At 40.9% G+C, this 16,522-nt stretch overlaps 4 protein-coding genes across 14 annotated transcripts in view; all 4 read right to left on the reverse strand.

The window, feature by feature from the left end:
- Positions 1-1,365, reverse strand: part of ehbp1l1b (EH domain binding protein 1-like 1b) — a 40,063-nt gene extending 38,698 nt beyond the window's left edge. For 5 of the 10 annotated variants that reach the window (XR_002042492.2, XR_002042491.2, XM_019267630.2 and 2 more), the window contains exon 1: positions 730-1,364. Coding sequence is in view for 8 of the 10 variants with exons in the window: in XM_019267630.2 (XP_019123175.1) it covers positions 730-833 (104 nt within the window). In the remaining 2 variants the exon portion in view is untranslated. Of the gene's footprint in view, positions 1-729 lie in introns of all 10 variants that reach the window. The other 5 variants (XM_027273792.1, XM_027273791.1, XM_019267633.2 and 2 more) reach the window with 3 other exon arrangements.
- A 2,258-nt stretch (positions 1,366-3,623) lies between these two features.
- On the reverse strand, positions 3,624-6,097 carry fam89b (family with sequence similarity 89 member B). The gene is made up of 2 exons (XM_019267568.2): positions 4,946-6,097; positions 3,624-4,711 (listed from the first exon to the last, which is right to left on the reverse strand). Exons 1-2 carry the CDS (start codon positions 5,201-5,203, stop codon positions 4,427-4,429), a joined length of 543 nt encoding a protein of 180 aa, XP_019123113.1. The 5' UTR covers positions 5,204-6,097; the 3' UTR covers positions 3,624-4,426.
- A 115-nt stretch (positions 6,098-6,212) lies between these two features.
- On the reverse strand, positions 6,213-7,906 carry znrd2 (zinc ribbon domain containing 2). 2 transcript variants are annotated; one of them, XM_010748401.3, is made up of 4 exons: positions 7,778-7,906; positions 7,300-7,451; positions 7,118-7,202; positions 6,213-7,024 (listed from the first exon to the last, which is right to left on the reverse strand). In XM_010748401.3, the coding sequence occupies exons 1-4, from the start codon at positions 7,791-7,793 to the stop codon at positions 6,588-6,590; spliced, it is 690 nt and encodes a 229-aa protein (XP_010746703.1). In that variant the 5' UTR covers positions 7,794-7,906; the 3' UTR covers positions 6,213-6,587. The 2 variants fall into 2 exon arrangements, with proteins under 2 accessions (XP_010746703.1, XP_010746702.1); XM_010748400.3 differs by having other exon boundaries at positions 7,300-7,454; positions 7,778-7,901.
- Positions 7,907-9,112: 1,206 nt separating this feature from the next.
- On the reverse strand, positions 9,113-14,783 carry arr3a (arrestin 3a, retinal (X-arrestin)). The gene is made up of 16 exons (XM_010748402.3): positions 14,714-14,783; positions 13,094-13,125; positions 12,412-12,442; positions 12,206-12,266; positions 12,078-12,122; positions 11,798-11,988; positions 11,412-11,471; positions 11,230-11,306; positions 11,005-11,140; positions 10,765-10,849; positions 10,503-10,575; positions 10,247-10,384; positions 10,003-10,086; positions 9,885-9,908; positions 9,731-9,780; positions 9,113-9,429 (listed from the first exon to the last, which is right to left on the reverse strand). The coding sequence occupies exons 2-16, from the start codon at positions 13,099-13,101 to the stop codon at positions 9,413-9,415; spliced, it is 1,080 nt and encodes a 359-aa protein (XP_010746704.1). The 5' UTR covers positions 13,102-13,125; positions 14,714-14,783; the 3' UTR covers positions 9,113-9,412.
- Between the last annotated feature and the right edge of the window lie 1,739 nt (positions 14,784-16,522).

A 16,522-nucleotide genomic window follows, 5' to 3' on the forward strand; every position in this document is an offset into this window, starting at 1 on the left:
CTGTTGAGCTCACTATATAGTCCACTACATTTATTTCCCTATGTAGGGAGTAGGGAGTAGGGAATGAGTGAGTGATTTCAGGCACAGCCATGGTAATTGCTAACATGACGCGCTAGCAATTATCATTAGCATGTTAGCAATTGCCATGTTTTTAATTTTTAGTGGCTTAGTGGCTAATGCCGATTTAGTGGATAATTAGCCACTAAGCCACTAAAAATTAAAGACATGGTAATTGCTCCTGTGTATAAATAAACATGTTAATAATTACTATTTGAGGTGTGCTTTTTGAATACAGACCCCGGCAACAGCCCACTCATCACTCTCAAAATTTCTGTGGGAATTTTCTAGTTAGGTTCATTATTCTGAAATGGGCCATTCTGTTTAATCCATCATTTCACTTTTTGTACTTTATTATATTTTGTTGCTGATACTTTGAAGTAAAGTTTTGGCATGTAAGACAGTATTAGTATACTGTGGTATTGCAACTACTTCAGTAAAGATCTGTGTACTTCTTCCACTGCTCGTCGATAGAGGGTGTCGGGAATCGAACAAGTTAGCACAGGCTTGACGCCCTCATACTTCTCAGTGTAGCGGAAAGAGCCACAACATGAGAATGAACGGTCATAATGCACATTTATTATAGCTCATAACAGAGCCTCTTCTGGGTGTTATCATCTCAAACAGTGACACTCTGAAGACATGAAACTCTCAAAGGAACATGAAGCTCACCATTTCTTCGTACACTCCAAAGTGAGTTCCTGGTAAGAGGCTACAAACTGAAACTTTGAAGCCTTCTTACCAACTCGTTGCAGTCTCTTCCATACCGAAGTCATGATTTCCTGTGCTGAAATAAAAACTCAACAAACAGGAAAAGGAAAGAAAAGGAAAGTCTGCGAGGCGCGACAAAAATCCAACTTTATCCACTGTCTCCTTAAAAGGTCTCCTTCTTCTTCTTCTCCTGCTGCTGCTGCTGCTGACGATGATGATGATGAAGTCCACGCACGCTGCGACTCGCGCTCATTGGTAATAAGTTGAATCACGCTGGGAAATTTAAAAAGAAGGAGTTATGTCGCCATGAAGAGAACAGAGCGAGCTCTGAGGTAAGAGGACTGCCACTTAGAAGTCAAAGAGGAACCGATTCCGCCCTTCTGCCTCGCTGTCATTCAAACAGCCCATAAAAGTCTGATATAAAGCAACCAAACAACTGCAAGCTTTCAGTGACAACTCCTGTCTGTGGCAGTAATCTACAAGGAGACAGGACAACACTTAGTCAGCCCTAGTTGTAATATACTGTAGTTCTGCTGCCTCCCTCCTTCCTCCAGGCACTTTACGACAGACAGACAGGCAGAGAGAGAGAGAGAGAGAGAGAGAGAGAGAGAGAGAGAGACAGGATATGCAAAAGAGTGCCTGCTGGTGATGCAGCAGTATGCAAAGGTTTTATCTGTGCAGTTTATAGACAGTGTGTGAAGGCACTGATGTAACAGTCGTACCTACAGACTTTGATCCTGACAGATGTCACTGGAACAAGCTTATCTGACAATTACTGTTTCACTTAATCAGCTCTGCAAACTCCTGCAGGCTACAAGGCTGCAACAGTCCATTCAGCAACACTGCTGTGGCATGAAGCACAGTGTTTGTTAAAAAAATTGAGCTCTTACTCAACTCACTTTTTGTGGGCAAGTTTTTCCTCACTTGAACCGAGGGTCTAAGGACAGAGGGTGTCACTCTCTGTACAGATTGTAAAGCCCTCAGAGGCAAAATGTGTTTTGTGACTTTAAGCTATACAAATAAAATTGATTTGATTTGATTTGATTTGACTTCCTGAGTTTTAGTTACGTCATCCAGCACTTTCCAGAAAGGTGTGTTTCAACTACAGGGGAATAGTTTCCATGGAGCGAGCCAACTGACTCCAGTTAGTGTGTGTGTGTGTGTGTGTGTGTGTGTGTGTGTGGGTGTGTGTGTGTGTTCAAGCCAGGTCAAGGCACAGGGATTTTCCTCAGTGAGAGCAGGACTTTATTTTTAGATGGGGGGGAACAGGGATGGATGGATGGACAGAAGCAGCTGGGGTGGAGGAGTGCATGGCGGCAGCAGGGGGAACAACTCTCTCATGACTCAGAGTTTGTCTAATATTACAACATGGGTCCAACATTGAAAGGTGCATTTTTGCTCTCAGTACACAGGGTGTGGATGGCTTCCTTTTTTTCAAATATACTTCCACATAAACAGAGATGAGAACTGTGCAGGTACTGTACACCATATTTTAGGCTTTAGATCTAACTCAGAGTTTCATGTCACTTTGTATTGTAAAATAAAATTATGAACAGTGCCAGAGGATCCTGCTCTGCTGGAGTCTACAGTCCACTCTACAGTGGACAAATATGCCAGAAAAGTGATGTAGTGTCATCACACAATAAAATAGTTTTAACCACATCCAGGGTGTGTAACATTTGATACAGCCCAGTGCACCGTCTCCGTCCACCACCATCACACCATATTTTATGCTTAAATCTTTCTGTTGTAACATGAATATGTCACTAGTGTTTTTCCTCATGTTGCTTGTTTCCATGGTGGAACTACAATCTCATCTTTTATTTTCATCCTGAGTGTATTCCCTCACTTAAATGAGCTCACCTTCCTGCACTGACGTCCAGTCTGTCTGTTTATTGTATCACTCACTCACTATAGTGTACTAACTTACAGTGACAGATATCTGATAATCCAAACCACAAAGACATGCATCATAAAGAAGAAAAAAAGCCAACAGACAGACAGACAGGCAAATACATTCTAACAATAACCACAACATATGTTGATTATAAATAGACAACAGCATGAGACTTTCAACTCAAACGTCACCCCCCTTCATTCCTTCTGTCTCCACAGCAAATGGTTTGTCTTCACTCTGCTGCTTTCAGTGTGATTTCAGCAGAAGAGGACTGCAGGAGTGAAGGAGCTCTGTCTTGACTGGAGACAGTGTGTCCCCCTGTTGGTCACATTTTGTAACATCATCCTTTAATTACCTTTACTTAAAATAAGAAAATCCACTGTGACCAAAACATTAAAATAATTTAAATTGTGGACTCTTTTATTCTCACTGTTCTTCTCTGAGAAGTCAGAAATGAATCAAGCACAACATTCAACCACTAAAACTAATTCTTCTGTTCAGGAATGCAAGTAAATAACTATAAAAAAAAGCGACTTTATTTTTTGTAAAACAGCCTATTAGAAAATTCATGGATAACAACAATTATATTTTAGCATTAAAAAATATAATTATGGTTAAAGAGCTTCTACATACTGCTGTATTAACTATTAGAGAACCATAAACATGATTTTAGTAATTACCAATGCTGTTAATTTAACAATAATACAGAACAGATAATAATAAAACGGTCTGTGTGATCAGAGACATTATAGGATTATGAGGAAACCACAAACAGTCCTCAGGTGTCAAAAAAGATGTCACAATAATTCTTAGAAAGGATCCACCCTCCACCCACCTCAAATCCAGTGCCAAGCTAGCAGCATGTATGATATACAATGATAACAGCTCTCTTCTCTCTGTCTTGATGTTTTATTCAGCAGGTAGTGCAAGTTTACATGCCAATAAGCAGAGAAGTTGGTTTAAAGATTTGATTTGCTTTTATTTGATTTGCCGACAGCCAGGAAAAACTGTACAGTGGTAATAAAAACTGTATATGTGTATGTGTATGAGGATGAGGGAACAGCCTTTCTCTTTCAATTTACCCAGCCATACCTTGTATAATCATCACTTTTCTATCTGCCCAAAATAATGTGTTCTTGCCAGGTGCTCCATTTGAACCCTGTTTAATAATAAAAAAAAAACTGGATTACCCATCAATCCTGAAATTGCAGTGGCAGTTGGCAGTCCACCATGAGCTGGCTTCTGTTGAATTTCAAAGGGAGTTTTTCCTCCACACTGTCACCAAGTGTTTGCTCATGGTGGAATTATTGGTCTCTGTAGATAATATTATAAAGAGTACAGTAGACCTACTCTGTATGGAAAGAGTCACGTTTTTCTGAGCCAACAGAAAAAAGTAAAAAAGTGGTTGTATCTGTACAAATCCAGACATTTACAACATGGTCAGGATCCACTATAGGCGTAATAATGTAATAATGCTTCATTAACTAATCCGATTGCAATTTATTGTGTACTGAAGCTGAATATCAAACCTGATATTAAGATCTGCAAAGACCATGCATAAGTCATAGCTCTTGTGTTATCAGTTTCTCTCAAAACCCCATCATTTTGTCAAAACACAAAAATGGAATGTCAAATAAATTCTTAGTTGGACAACAGGATCAAAAGAATATGCCACAGAGATGCATGGCACTTAGTGTAAATGGGGTCTAATGGGACAGTCAGAGACATCAACCATGCTTCATGGAGCCTGTGTCTGCATCTTCATCGGGCAAAATGAAAGGAGTCCCTGACCCACTGATCCCTGGTGTTGCTGCTGGGTGGGGGCAGAGAAAATGATGGAGAAGAAGAAGGCTGTGAGAGAACTCCTGTCTCTTCCTCATCTTCATCCTCTACTTCATCATTCTCTTCCTCCTCCTCATCAGAGTATCCATTATCAGCACTGAACGAGGCATCAGGCATCAGCGAGGAGCTCTTGTACTCCTGGATGGCCTCGTGGAGGGACCACAGCTGGCAAAAAAGAGACATGTCGAGCTGACGCAGACCCACCTGAAACACAAAACATCTGTCCTGAGGAGGAAACTTGGAACATTCATTTTTGGACTCCTTGACAACTGAGCAAAGTCTTTGTTTCCACTGATGAGGTGGTTTAAAGGCCTGTTAGATGTGACATTGACTGAATTCATTAGTCAAACTTATGTTCTCTTCATGATACGTGCCTGGAGGTTTATGTGAAGCACTACATGTTTGGTCTGTTGTTAGGCATGCAGACAGATACCTTACCATCTTTTTCCGCAGCAGCGCCAGAGCAGCGTCCAGTCCACCGGGCTTGCTGTGGCTGCGCGGCTCGTCCCCGCCGCCCCGGCTGATGTCAGCCTGGATGCGCGCTCTCTTGCTATGCACTTTCTCGATGTCCCGCCACGACCCGCCGCTGGAGTTCAGGATGCCGCTTAGGCCTTTAGGGAGCGGCGGCAGCCCCTCCACCGAGAAGACACCGCCCACCGCACAGTCCGCCACGCTGCACCGACTCTCGTTCATCATCGAGATTCAGCAGGAGTCAACACTACAGCTTCTGCATGGATCACTGTGAAATGCGTTATGCTGTCTCACCCTCACCCGAAGATGCTCTCTCTCTCTCTCTGTGCCTGCAGCAGCAGGCCTCAGCGGTCTTGAAGCCTCCGGTGCCTCCCTGCTTTCTGGATGCTGGTGCGCTGCAGTAGAAGCAGCGAGTCCCGGGTTCATGTCAGCTTTCCTGGCTTTGTTTGGTTTCCGCTCTTTGTGTAGGAGAGTTCACCGTCAGCCCCGCCCCGCTACAGAACACCACAGAACTGCAGAGCCACGTTCAGACACCGAGGACACTCACCGAGCCTGTCCAACACAGAGGACCTAAACAAGGCACATTGGACAGAGTAGACTGATAAACTGACCACATTAAAGTAACAATAAATGAATACATATATTTAAATCTCACTGTCACTAAGTGTCACTCACATCATTTAAAAGAGAAACGCAGTTGATGTTTATTGTCACTTAAATTATACCTTGACAGATCCATCGTTTAGCGACATATTGATGGCGTTTCTTTTGCATTGGCGCCCTCTTGTGGAAAGAAACAAACTGCAAGTCGACGTGCCTCGAACACTGAAGCTGGCTGTTGTCTAACATGAAGGGCAGTGCAGTGTATCTGCTCCATTGGTTTTGGATGAATAGAGAATGTCGCTCCATGTCATCACTCAATCACATGACCACCATCATGTATCAAATCTATTTTCAATAAAAAACTGACTGAGCACACAATGATTTACAACAGCGTGTGTGAGTATGAGACTGGAGGGTGAGCAGAATAATGCAGCAGTGAGGATCTGATCAGAGATCTGTCTACATTTTACAGTCTAGACTTTCACTTGTGCAGACGCACAGTTATACTGTACATGCATCTGTTTATGGAACAGCCAATCAGAGCACAGATGCTGTCATTTTTCCAGATGTTAACTTGATAACCATTTTAGATTAATCAAAACCAATCAACTGTGGAAATACACCGGCAGGCTTTTACTGTAGAATCATTTTTAATTGGCCAGATTAATACCAGTGACGTACATGCATTTAGACATGATCAGCTCTCGTTATATCAGAACTTACACACTGACAAAAAGAGTCAAATGTTCAAACCCTTGCACTTAAACATTTTGAATGCATGTAACATATTTCTGCCAGCCATATAGGGATGTTAACTGAAGAGCAACTTTTGACATTTTAATCACATTTCAAGTGCGTTTCCTGACCAATTATGAATCGAGCTCGACGCGAGGATTCAGTCAAAGAGAGATGCTGCGAAGCAGCAAACCACAGTCAGTATTCCAGGACAGAGGCAAGTAGAAACAGCGTTCCTGTTAATCCATGGTTTTAATCTTTTCCATGACGGTTACTGGCTGAGCTCCTTGAGGCTGCGCAGTGAGCTAGCACAGCTGGTGATGAGGCTGCACAGCTGGATACTCGTCTCCAGGGATGCTGAACTCTGTAGCTGTGTGGTGGCCCAGCGAAGTTTGGTGAGAACAGCTTCCTCGGCTTCTTGCAACACAGGGTTGAGGGCAGCGCTCTGTGGAGTGACTGGAGGACGAGTAGGTGCTAGGGGAGTGGTAGTGGCAGTAGTTAAAGGAGAGGTGACAGCGGGGGGAGGCAGAGCAGCTCTTCCCCCTGCGGCAGCCCCCTCACAGTGCTCCGGTCTGGGAACCGTCACACCTGCCTGACTGCTGCTGGGGCCACCATTGAGTTCAGGGGCCGGGGCTGGGGACGGTGCAGGGGCCTGGGCTGCAAGCTGTCTCTCCCTCACTTGGGACAATGCTGCCTGGGCATTCAGAGCTGAGAGGGGTGAAGAGAAGATACAAAGGGAAACATGGAAGCAAGTTCAAATGAAATGCACAAACAAACAGAGAGTACAGCAGAGCAGCGTACCAGGGTTGTCCTTGTCAACATCAGAGTCCAGCTCCTGACATGACACACAGTAGTTTTTCTGCTGCTTGTCCTGGAGGAGAATTGTCTGGAAACAAACAAACGTTACCTTACACCAGCTTTTTCCATGACTACAGCACCACCACCATCACAACACAACATAACCTGAAGCCCAGTGCACTCACCCCGCACATGTCGCAGCACTCTCCCAGCATCTTGTACCCTTTGAGCAGGTAGTCTCCCATCAGCTTGCTGATCTTGTCCTGCCTCTCCCTACGAGCCTGGATCACCTTCATCTCTGCCTCGGTTGGAGGCTCCCACTCATAGTCCTCGTCATCTGCTGAGTGACACAGTGATGAGTTCATGTGGCGACATTAACCTAATGATCAGTCATTAGCACTGCTGTGACGTGTGTGCAGACGGGCTCGTGCACTCTGCTCAGCTGTGTTGGTTAGCTTAGCCGCAGCTCTGCTACTAAATAATGAGAAGCTAGCTAGCAGATGGGCCGGGCTAACGTCAGCTAACGGTTATCTAACGGTTATCTAACAAATCTAACTACACATCCACCTACACACGAGAACAACTGTGTACACACGCTTCTTTATCAGCAGGTGAACGCGGGAAATGTCACAGATCGCGTTTAAAGCTCATGAGTTCACAAACCTCCATTCAGAGCCATGTTGCTTCAGTGCTTCACGTTATGCGTGATGACGTCAGAGTCATCGGCTTCTTCTTTGAGGTTTTACGGCAGCTGTCTTCCAGAATGATGCGTTACTGCCTCCTGGATGTAGTCTTCATCAATGTCCTTTTTAAAGGCCCGAAGCTCTCTGAGGGATTGTTTTTGTTCCTCAAAAATATTTTTATAAAATAAAATGAAAATTGACTTGTGACTACATGTGTCTCACTGTGGAATAAATCTAATTTCTGGACTTAAAGAAAGAGTCTAATATGAGAGAACATATAATAGTCACCCAACAGCTGCACCTCCAGTCATCAGTGAAGTTCGCAGATGACAGGTGGGAGGTTGACCATCTGGTGACCTGGTGTGGCCAAAACAACTTAGAGCTCAGCGCTCTAAAGACAGTGGAGATGGTGGTGGACTTCAGGAAGAGCTCAGCCTCACTTGCCCCATCACCCCCTGTGACTCTACAATTGACAGTGTGGAATCAAGGACAATGATGGTGCACTTCTACACCTCCATCATTGAGTCCATGCTCACCCCCTCCATCACCATCTGGTACGCTGCTGCCACTGCCAAGGGCAAGGGCAGACTGCAGCGTGTCATTCCGTTTGCTAAAGAGGGGGTTTGGCTGCAGTCTTCCATCTCTCCAGGACCTGTACGCCTCCAGGACTCTGAGACATACAGGATCTGATCCCTCCTACTACGGACACAAACTCTTTGAGTCACTCCCCTCAGGCAGGAGGCTGAGGTCCATCAAGACCAGAACCTCATGCCACAAGAACAGTTTCTTTCCATCTGCTGCTAGCCTTATCATGACACTCTTTCACACCCCCACCCCTACCTCTACATGTCACATTGACATTGTACCTACAAACTCTTACTCTCCACTCAGCCTTTTAGCAACTGTGGGACTATTCTGCACACTATGAACATTTGCACATCACCTGGTACTTGCAATTCCTGCACAGCTGTACTGCTCATATTTCTAATACTTCATTTTCTTTAATTTTCTTATATCTTTAAAGAATGTTTGTCATGCACCAATTTCACCAGAACAAATTCCTTCCTGTAAAAAATTGTACTTGGCAGTAAACATTTTAAAATTCTGGTTCACTGGAACATTTATTTAATGGAAATAATCATGTAATAAATTGTAGTTTTACAGTTTGGTACTGCATATTGATTTAAGCCAAGTTAGAAAATATGTTATTTTAGAAACAGAAATTCTTGTCATCTTCTTGCTGTCATCCTACTAAATGTGCTGCTCAAAACATCAAACATAAACAATACACACATCACAATACTTCTGTGTTTTATAATCATTTTATTGCATTTTGAGTTGTCAGATTTGACATAAAATCTGTTTTTATGGGCTTCACAGTGATTTCCTATCCTCCACTGCTTGTTCTTGTTGGATTCTATTTATATGCTAATTAATACTCCCTTTAAATGACATCAATTAAACAACAAAAAGAAGCACAAAATCTCTCAGGGGGCTAATGTTACATGTATACACTTGGCTTGATGAAAAGGTTTCATGACTCCAGTCACATACTTCCTCTTTCTGTGTCACCTCCTCTTGTGATCCTTTGTCTTTCTGTAGGTTTTTTCTCAACCTACAGGGTAACATCCTCTGTGGCAAGAAGTAAACACAAAGAGATGTTTACACGCATATAATATGTGGACAAGTTAAACACACTTATTTGAACTAAACTGCAGCCTAATATGAAGGGGGAAATGACTCTTTGCATTCTATAATAATGCTCAAGAATTCATTTTAATGCCTCAAGGCTTTTTTATTATGATTTTGCTGACAACATTAACAAACATTAGTGATTTGGTACTTACGCTGACGTGTAGTCTTTACTCTGTTATTTCTGGAAGGCAGATAAACAATCAGAAATGACATTAAAGTGTTTATTAAAAGGAAATACCTTCAGGTTTGGGGTGCATGAGCATCAATGGCAGTTCCACTGTGACATCACTGCAGAGAAAACCAACCAACCAATCAGAATAATGCAAGTGATTGTTGATCATGACTAATGGGCTGTATGAAGTGTGATATCATCACAAATAAACTCAACTCACCTGGCAGTGAGGCCGCCCAGCAGGCTACATGAAGATAAGAGGGATGTTTATTTGAGTTATTTTCATCATTTTAAAATATAAACTTTATAGTAAGTTTCTTTGTGCTAAAAGTGCTTACCCTCCCCCGGCCACCATAAGGTTAATTTTCATCTTGTAGGAAACCAGAATTCCCAACACCTCTCTCTCTACACCCTGTCGCAGCCTGTGTAAAATCGGTATTATATGGATCTTAGTTATTAAATTCAGTTAAGTATCATTAAAAAAAACAAAAACAAACTATTACGACATTATAGTCATGCAAGAAAAAGCTACTCCTAATGTCAGACTACAAAGTTAAACTAAATGAATTAAATGTGACTTACATAGTGGTGGAGGCCAAGTTGGTGTCCTCCTCCTTCAGTCGTCCATCCAGTGCCAGCCCCCTTTTCTCTTTGTTTTCAGCCAGCAGGGGTGTGACGCATAAAGTGTTCTCATAGGTGTCATTGGCCTCCACTGTCTCTCTGTAGAGATCCCAAACAAACACAGGCATAAACATATCAAACTGTGTGCTTGTGTTGTTGCTACAGTGTAACTTGATGCTGGATATTTGCTGTGGTTCTGCACTGTCTGCCCACGTACGCAAACTCTTGGTTAAGAACAGTCTTGGTGTATTTATCAGCTGAATAGAGAATGATGTCTGTGGTTTGGTCCACTGTGAGAGGAGGGACAAGGAGACAAAAAGAAAGAGAGTATGAGACTAAATAATTCTGCTGTGCTCTCAGTATATACATATACACACATTGTAAAGCCATCAGAGGCAAAATGTGTTTTGTGAATTTGGGCTATACAAATAAAATTTGATTAACTGATTGATTGATTTCCACTATCAAGAGGTACCCACCAGTAATTTTGATTTTTGTCACTGTTTTGTTGCTCTCATTGTTGACTTTGATTTTGATTGGGATTGCTTCGCCGTGGAAGTAGAGCTGTGGTCAACAGCAGGGAACAATGAGTTAATGGTGATGTTGTTGGGAAACGTATTCTAACTAACCATAGTCTAACTAAAAAGCATTTAGGATCACAGAGAAATGTACTAAATGTTTCTAAAGGCATTTGAAATAATAAAGTTTTACTGCCGTACATCTTTGTCCAGTGAAGCTTCTACATGAACAGGCTTGTCAGACATCATGAAGCTTTTGCAGAGTTCTGCCTTGGGCCCAGCACCCACCTGAGATGGGGCGTACTGGATTTTACGAATGATAAGGCGAGCAGTGTCCCTGTCAGACAGAAGGGAAAGAAGAAAGAAGAGATGAATGAAGAAAATCTGAGGGGACAAACAGCTGAAAGGTAATAGATGAATACATACTTCTTTTCAATCTTCTCATCAGGGTTGCACTTGTCCTTGGCAAGGTAAGTTTTGACCTCAAAGTCGACACCACAAGCCTAATAAATAAAACATTAGCAGCTGTAACAGTGAACAGTGACAACAATGGCTTCCACACTAAGAGTATAGGATATGGAGTGTTGGCATAGGAGGAGGAGGTTTACCTTCCCCTTGTCATCAGGTCCAGGCTGCAGAGAGACTGAGCATGGCAGGTTCTTGGGAATCTAGACAAAGGAACAACAAGACAAAGAACATTTATAACTGAAAGAAGAGTTCATTAACTTACAAAGTAAAACAGACATTCTGTTGAAACCACCAAAGAGGAATGAATTCATTCAGAGTCATTTATCAATCATTTCTTGTAAAGGGCCCCATTTTTAGGCCTCTAGTAGTCTGCCATGACCCTTTCTGGATATTGAGCAACTTAACATCAGGTTCCCAAGTTTAAAAGTATTAAAAGTAAGTAAGTATTCAAAGGGTACAATACAATATTCCATAGAAATATTCATGTGTTTAAAGGCTGAGGTTGTATCTGGATATGTTGTCATACTTCAAAACTGAAAGGAATTGCGCCCTCTCCAGCCTTCTTCAGCAGGGTCTCATGCATGGCGCTTAGGGGAGGCTTTTGGGCCTCAGGGTAAAGCTGTACATGCTGGATCCAGATGTCCTTTCTGAAGCACAGGCCTATCACATCCAGGTCCTCACTACCATAACGGAAGGCACATGCCAGCTGCACAAACACTGTCAAGACATAGCAGTAGATACATTATTTCATTGTGATCTCTTACTCAGCTTTAGGGAATTTAATGTGGAACACTTTATGATATTACCTTTTCTGTCTCCAAAATTTGTTGAGTCCAGCTTTACAACACCATCTGTAAACATAACATTGTAATCAATTATATACTTATCCTCACTACATGGCTGCAGAAACACACACAATGAAGAAGGAACATACCAACTTTGTCCACAGCAGACAGGTTGTCAACATAGTCTCTTTTTCCAAGGTAGAGGGTCAGCTGTCAGACAGGAGGAAAGGAAAGGACAACAGTTGAATACTGTCGCCTCAGTTTCATCCAATTTCATTGATGGGAAGTATTTTAAAATCACTACAAACTTAAAACAACAGAATCATTTAAGACAAACTGACGAATGGAGACTTACCCCTCCGTTTCCATTGGTCTTCTTAAAAACCCTGTGAAAGAGAAATGTCATTTTAAAAATATGTGTCTAATTTATCAAAGCAACTAATTCACTTTAACAACCTTTTTTTTTTTAATTTATGTTAAATTTATGTTAAATTTATGTTAAATTTATGTTAAAACATAATGCAAACATTTTGTGAATGTAATAAGAATAAGAATAAGAATATCTTTTGACAGAGTTACTGTCTGGGTTAAAATAATTATCTGTTTTAGACTTTGAAGGTAAAGTCAATTCCTCTGCAAGCAGCAGAAGGGCCAACTGGATAAAAGGAATAAAGGATTACCTTTATTCCTTGTATCCAGTTAGGAACAGCTTTACCTAATCATGGCCGGATTGAGAGGTTGGCCCAGGTGAAGGAGCTACAAATGGTGTGGCAGAGATTCCAAATAGCTCATTACCTGACTAATCCTTCACAAACCTTAGATAAATACTTTGAAACTATTTGTTACTTTTCAGAGTTGGCTGACCCTGAATAAATTCTACAACTCAGTTTTAATTACAGGTTTTATGACAGTGTTCAACTCTTTTTCGCAATTTTCCAAAATATTAACTTAAGTATCATTTTTGGGAGGTTTCTCTGTCAGTGATAACAGAGAGACATCTTAATCTTTTTCATGAGCTTTTTCAGTTTGAAACTTACTTTGCCATTTTTGGAAGATCTTTGGGATTGTTCTAGTGGATAAAAGAAAAAGAGAAGTGACCTTTGGTTATTTGGAAGTCACAGTCAAAAGGTCAGATGTTGTGATTGAGACATGTATTCTTCACTGCTGTCAGCTCAGTCAGAGTGATGTTTTGTTTTGAAAGTCATGAAGGTTAATCCTTTGTGATAAGATTACCCCATCAGTGTTAGAGGCTTCTGACCCAAAGCTGTGATCCGGTATTCCGTATCAGCTAAATGGCCTCCCTCCAGCAGATGCAGTTCTTTGACTAAACTCCAGGCCAGATTTACGTGACACACACGATCATGTCACATTGTGTTCCCCTCAAATGTAATAGCAGTCTCAAAGGTGTTACTCGTGTGGACTATTCAAGGGCCGTTAAATGGATAAGACCAATTCATTAACTTGAATTCCTGGAATAAGACACAAGTCTTAAGAGCAGCCCACTATAGCTCTGTAATGAGGATTATTAGATTTAGAGTGCTTTAATTGTTGCTCATTTGGAAATCATCTAGAGTGCCATGAGTGGGGATAGCTCAATTTTAATTTACAATTTACTCAGAATTATCTGCTGCTCTCTCTCTTTTTGGTCTTATGTAACTCATGAGTTCTATAAAATATACACTATGAAAAACATGGGAAGTAATTTCTAATTTTGTACAGCCATTATTTTGTACAGGCTCCTTAGCCTGGTGACTTATTTGTTTCCTTTACGTTGCCAAGTCAAAGGAGAATGTGCACAGAGTAAGATATAACCTGTGCTTACCTTTCCTCTGGATGGACCTGTTTTTAGTTTTGACAATAAACTCAGATTGCTGTGGTGCGTAAAGGCATTGAGACCGAGGTGACCTGCTCTCATCCAAAACAACTGGATGGATTTAGTAACAAGGGCTCCATGAGCATTTCAGCACCATGGAGAGGTACAGCACAGGTGCTATGCTTTGATTGGCTGTAAAAACTCACATGTCATTCCTTTCTTGGATTGATAAGCACTTTGCTGAAACTATCAAGTACTATAACATTTAATGTGTAATGACCTAAAATAAACACAGTGATTGATCAATGTTCTATTAGTATTACTTTATTATGAGTTTATCACAGTTAATGCTGCTCTGTATTGTAATTGTAATGTAATTCTGTATTGTATGTATTCTGTATTGTTTAACAGGGGGTCTTCTGGGAGATCTGCAAACCTACTATCAATCACTTAGACTGCTTTAATCTACAGCAGCTATGCTTTGGTACAGCCTGGTAAGTGCGCATTGTACATCTTTCTCATTTATATTTTTATCTGTTGTAGAAATGCTTCAAACCCATTTAGAGAAATAATAGGCTGTGAAATGACCTGTGAAAGACTGCACCGTGGAGACAAATCAAGATGATTGCTACCATTCCCTCTCAATTCTAAGATGCAACATTATTTACTAAGTTTTTAAGTCTCACAATCATATATCATGTTTTAAGTACAAGCCCATGTTTTTCTCATCAGTGTATTCTGTTCAAAAAGTCAAACTTATTGTTGTTCTTTAGGTGAAAGTTCAGGCAACAGCTGTATTTCTTCAGAACTATCATCACCATCTATGAAGATAAAGAAGTCTTACCTCTTCTCAGTTGTTTGGGAGCTCAGTAGAGTGTGTCAGGGTCAGGAGAAGAATGCAGTCTGCAACTGTTAGTCTCCCTTTTTATACATGCAGCCTCTCTCTGTGCATCATATGCTTTTGCGACATTGTAATCCAGTTAAACAATCAGTGGAGAGCTTTTTTGGACTACAAAGGGTTTAATAAAACCAGCCAGTTAAATCACCGGGACAGACAGACGTACAACCGCACAGTTGCCACATGGCTGTGTAGTAGGCTGATAATCCCACACTGCACACAGACCAATCTAAGATATTTAATTCAGAATAAATCATAACTTTTATTTTTCTGAGAAGAATCAGTGACTTTTTTGTGACTTTTTTTGTGCCATGACATGAGGTTTGCCACTAGATATGTCAACTGTTTAATTATAGCCTTTAGAGCAGTTATAATTGGCATGATCTATCTGTGAGCTGTTTTAAAACAAACAGGTGCAGCTTAATTAACTTTTGTCATGTCATATGCTTAAATGGGAACAAGCATCTAAAAAATCTTTTCCTTATGTCCTTATTGCTCATATTATCTTTTTCAGTATTGCTCATAAGCAGTTAGCCGCAGTTTGTACAAAGTTCTTTTTTTTCAAAGAGTGAAAATAAAGGTGTGTTATTTTTAGATAATTGCAGAGCAGCATGGAGAGTCTTAGTACTTTGTACTCTGTCTGTTCTCAGCAGATTAAGGATTCCTAGTCCCATTGGATGATGGGAGCATCTACGGTAACGTCAGAGTAAGCTGTCTTATTCAACAGTGCCTCAGTAACTAGTCAGAGATCAGGTAGAATCACCAGAGAATTCCCTTTTGAGCTTTGGGAATCATCAGACACATCCACAGTAACAAGCACGTGTTAAATCTGTTTTTCAAATGAGTCCAGTTACACTGCTCTCAATGTACATACACATATAGACAATGAGGAGCTTGGAAGGTAAACATGCAAATGATGCTAAAATAAATATGGTCAGTCATATAGTGGCTTGTGAAGCGCTGAAACCAGCACCTACAGAATATCATTATTTGACTTACTAGCACATAAGGCCACGATTAAAGCGATTGTTAACAATGTAATGAGTCAGATAGTTGAATAATTGAATTATTTAACACTGACAATAACAGACTGATACTGGGGCAGTAGTGGAACAGTAGAAAGGAATAAGCACCTAACACCTAAAATACTCATTATGCAGAATAATATATATTACATTATAAGATATTGTATATAAGTATTGATGAATTCATGTGTAAGCATCACTATTTCAACCAGTAAAGCTAATTTTAATGACTTTATATACTACTGGATAGCTTATGAATTTTAAGGGATTCAAAAATCTTACCTTAACTTTTTTTTTTGTAAATACTCAAGTTAAGCACCTCCAGAACAGTACTTGAGTAAATGTACTTCATTACTTTTCCAACACTGTATTATGCATGTTCTCTTAAAGAACTTTGATTAGGATGGAGTTATAGCAAATCAACAGTGTCATTTCTGAATGACTGACACTGAATGAATGAGAATGAATCACTTCCAGTCCAGTCTGTCAGATTAAGGTGGCTTTTTCTTTTTCTTTTTTAACTTAGAAGGATTTTTTTTTACATCTACAGATATCTTCCCCCTCAGAAGTTCTAAAGTAGCCCCACTCTTTGTGGGCACCTAAATCCTACACACTGGTTGTTGTGAATCGTTGTTAAAATAGGTGTGATAATGTGATAATAGGTTTAGTGGATGTGCAGCCAAGATCAGCAGAGTAAACTCCAGGCCACCAGGACACCCCACAAGGCGAG

The sequence above is a fragment of the Larimichthys crocea genome, chromosome XXII, assembly GCF_000972845.2.
Source record: "Larimichthys crocea isolate SSNF chromosome XXII, L_crocea_2.0, whole genome shotgun sequence".
NCBI lineage: Eukaryota > Metazoa > Chordata > Actinopteri > Sciaenidae > Larimichthys > Larimichthys crocea.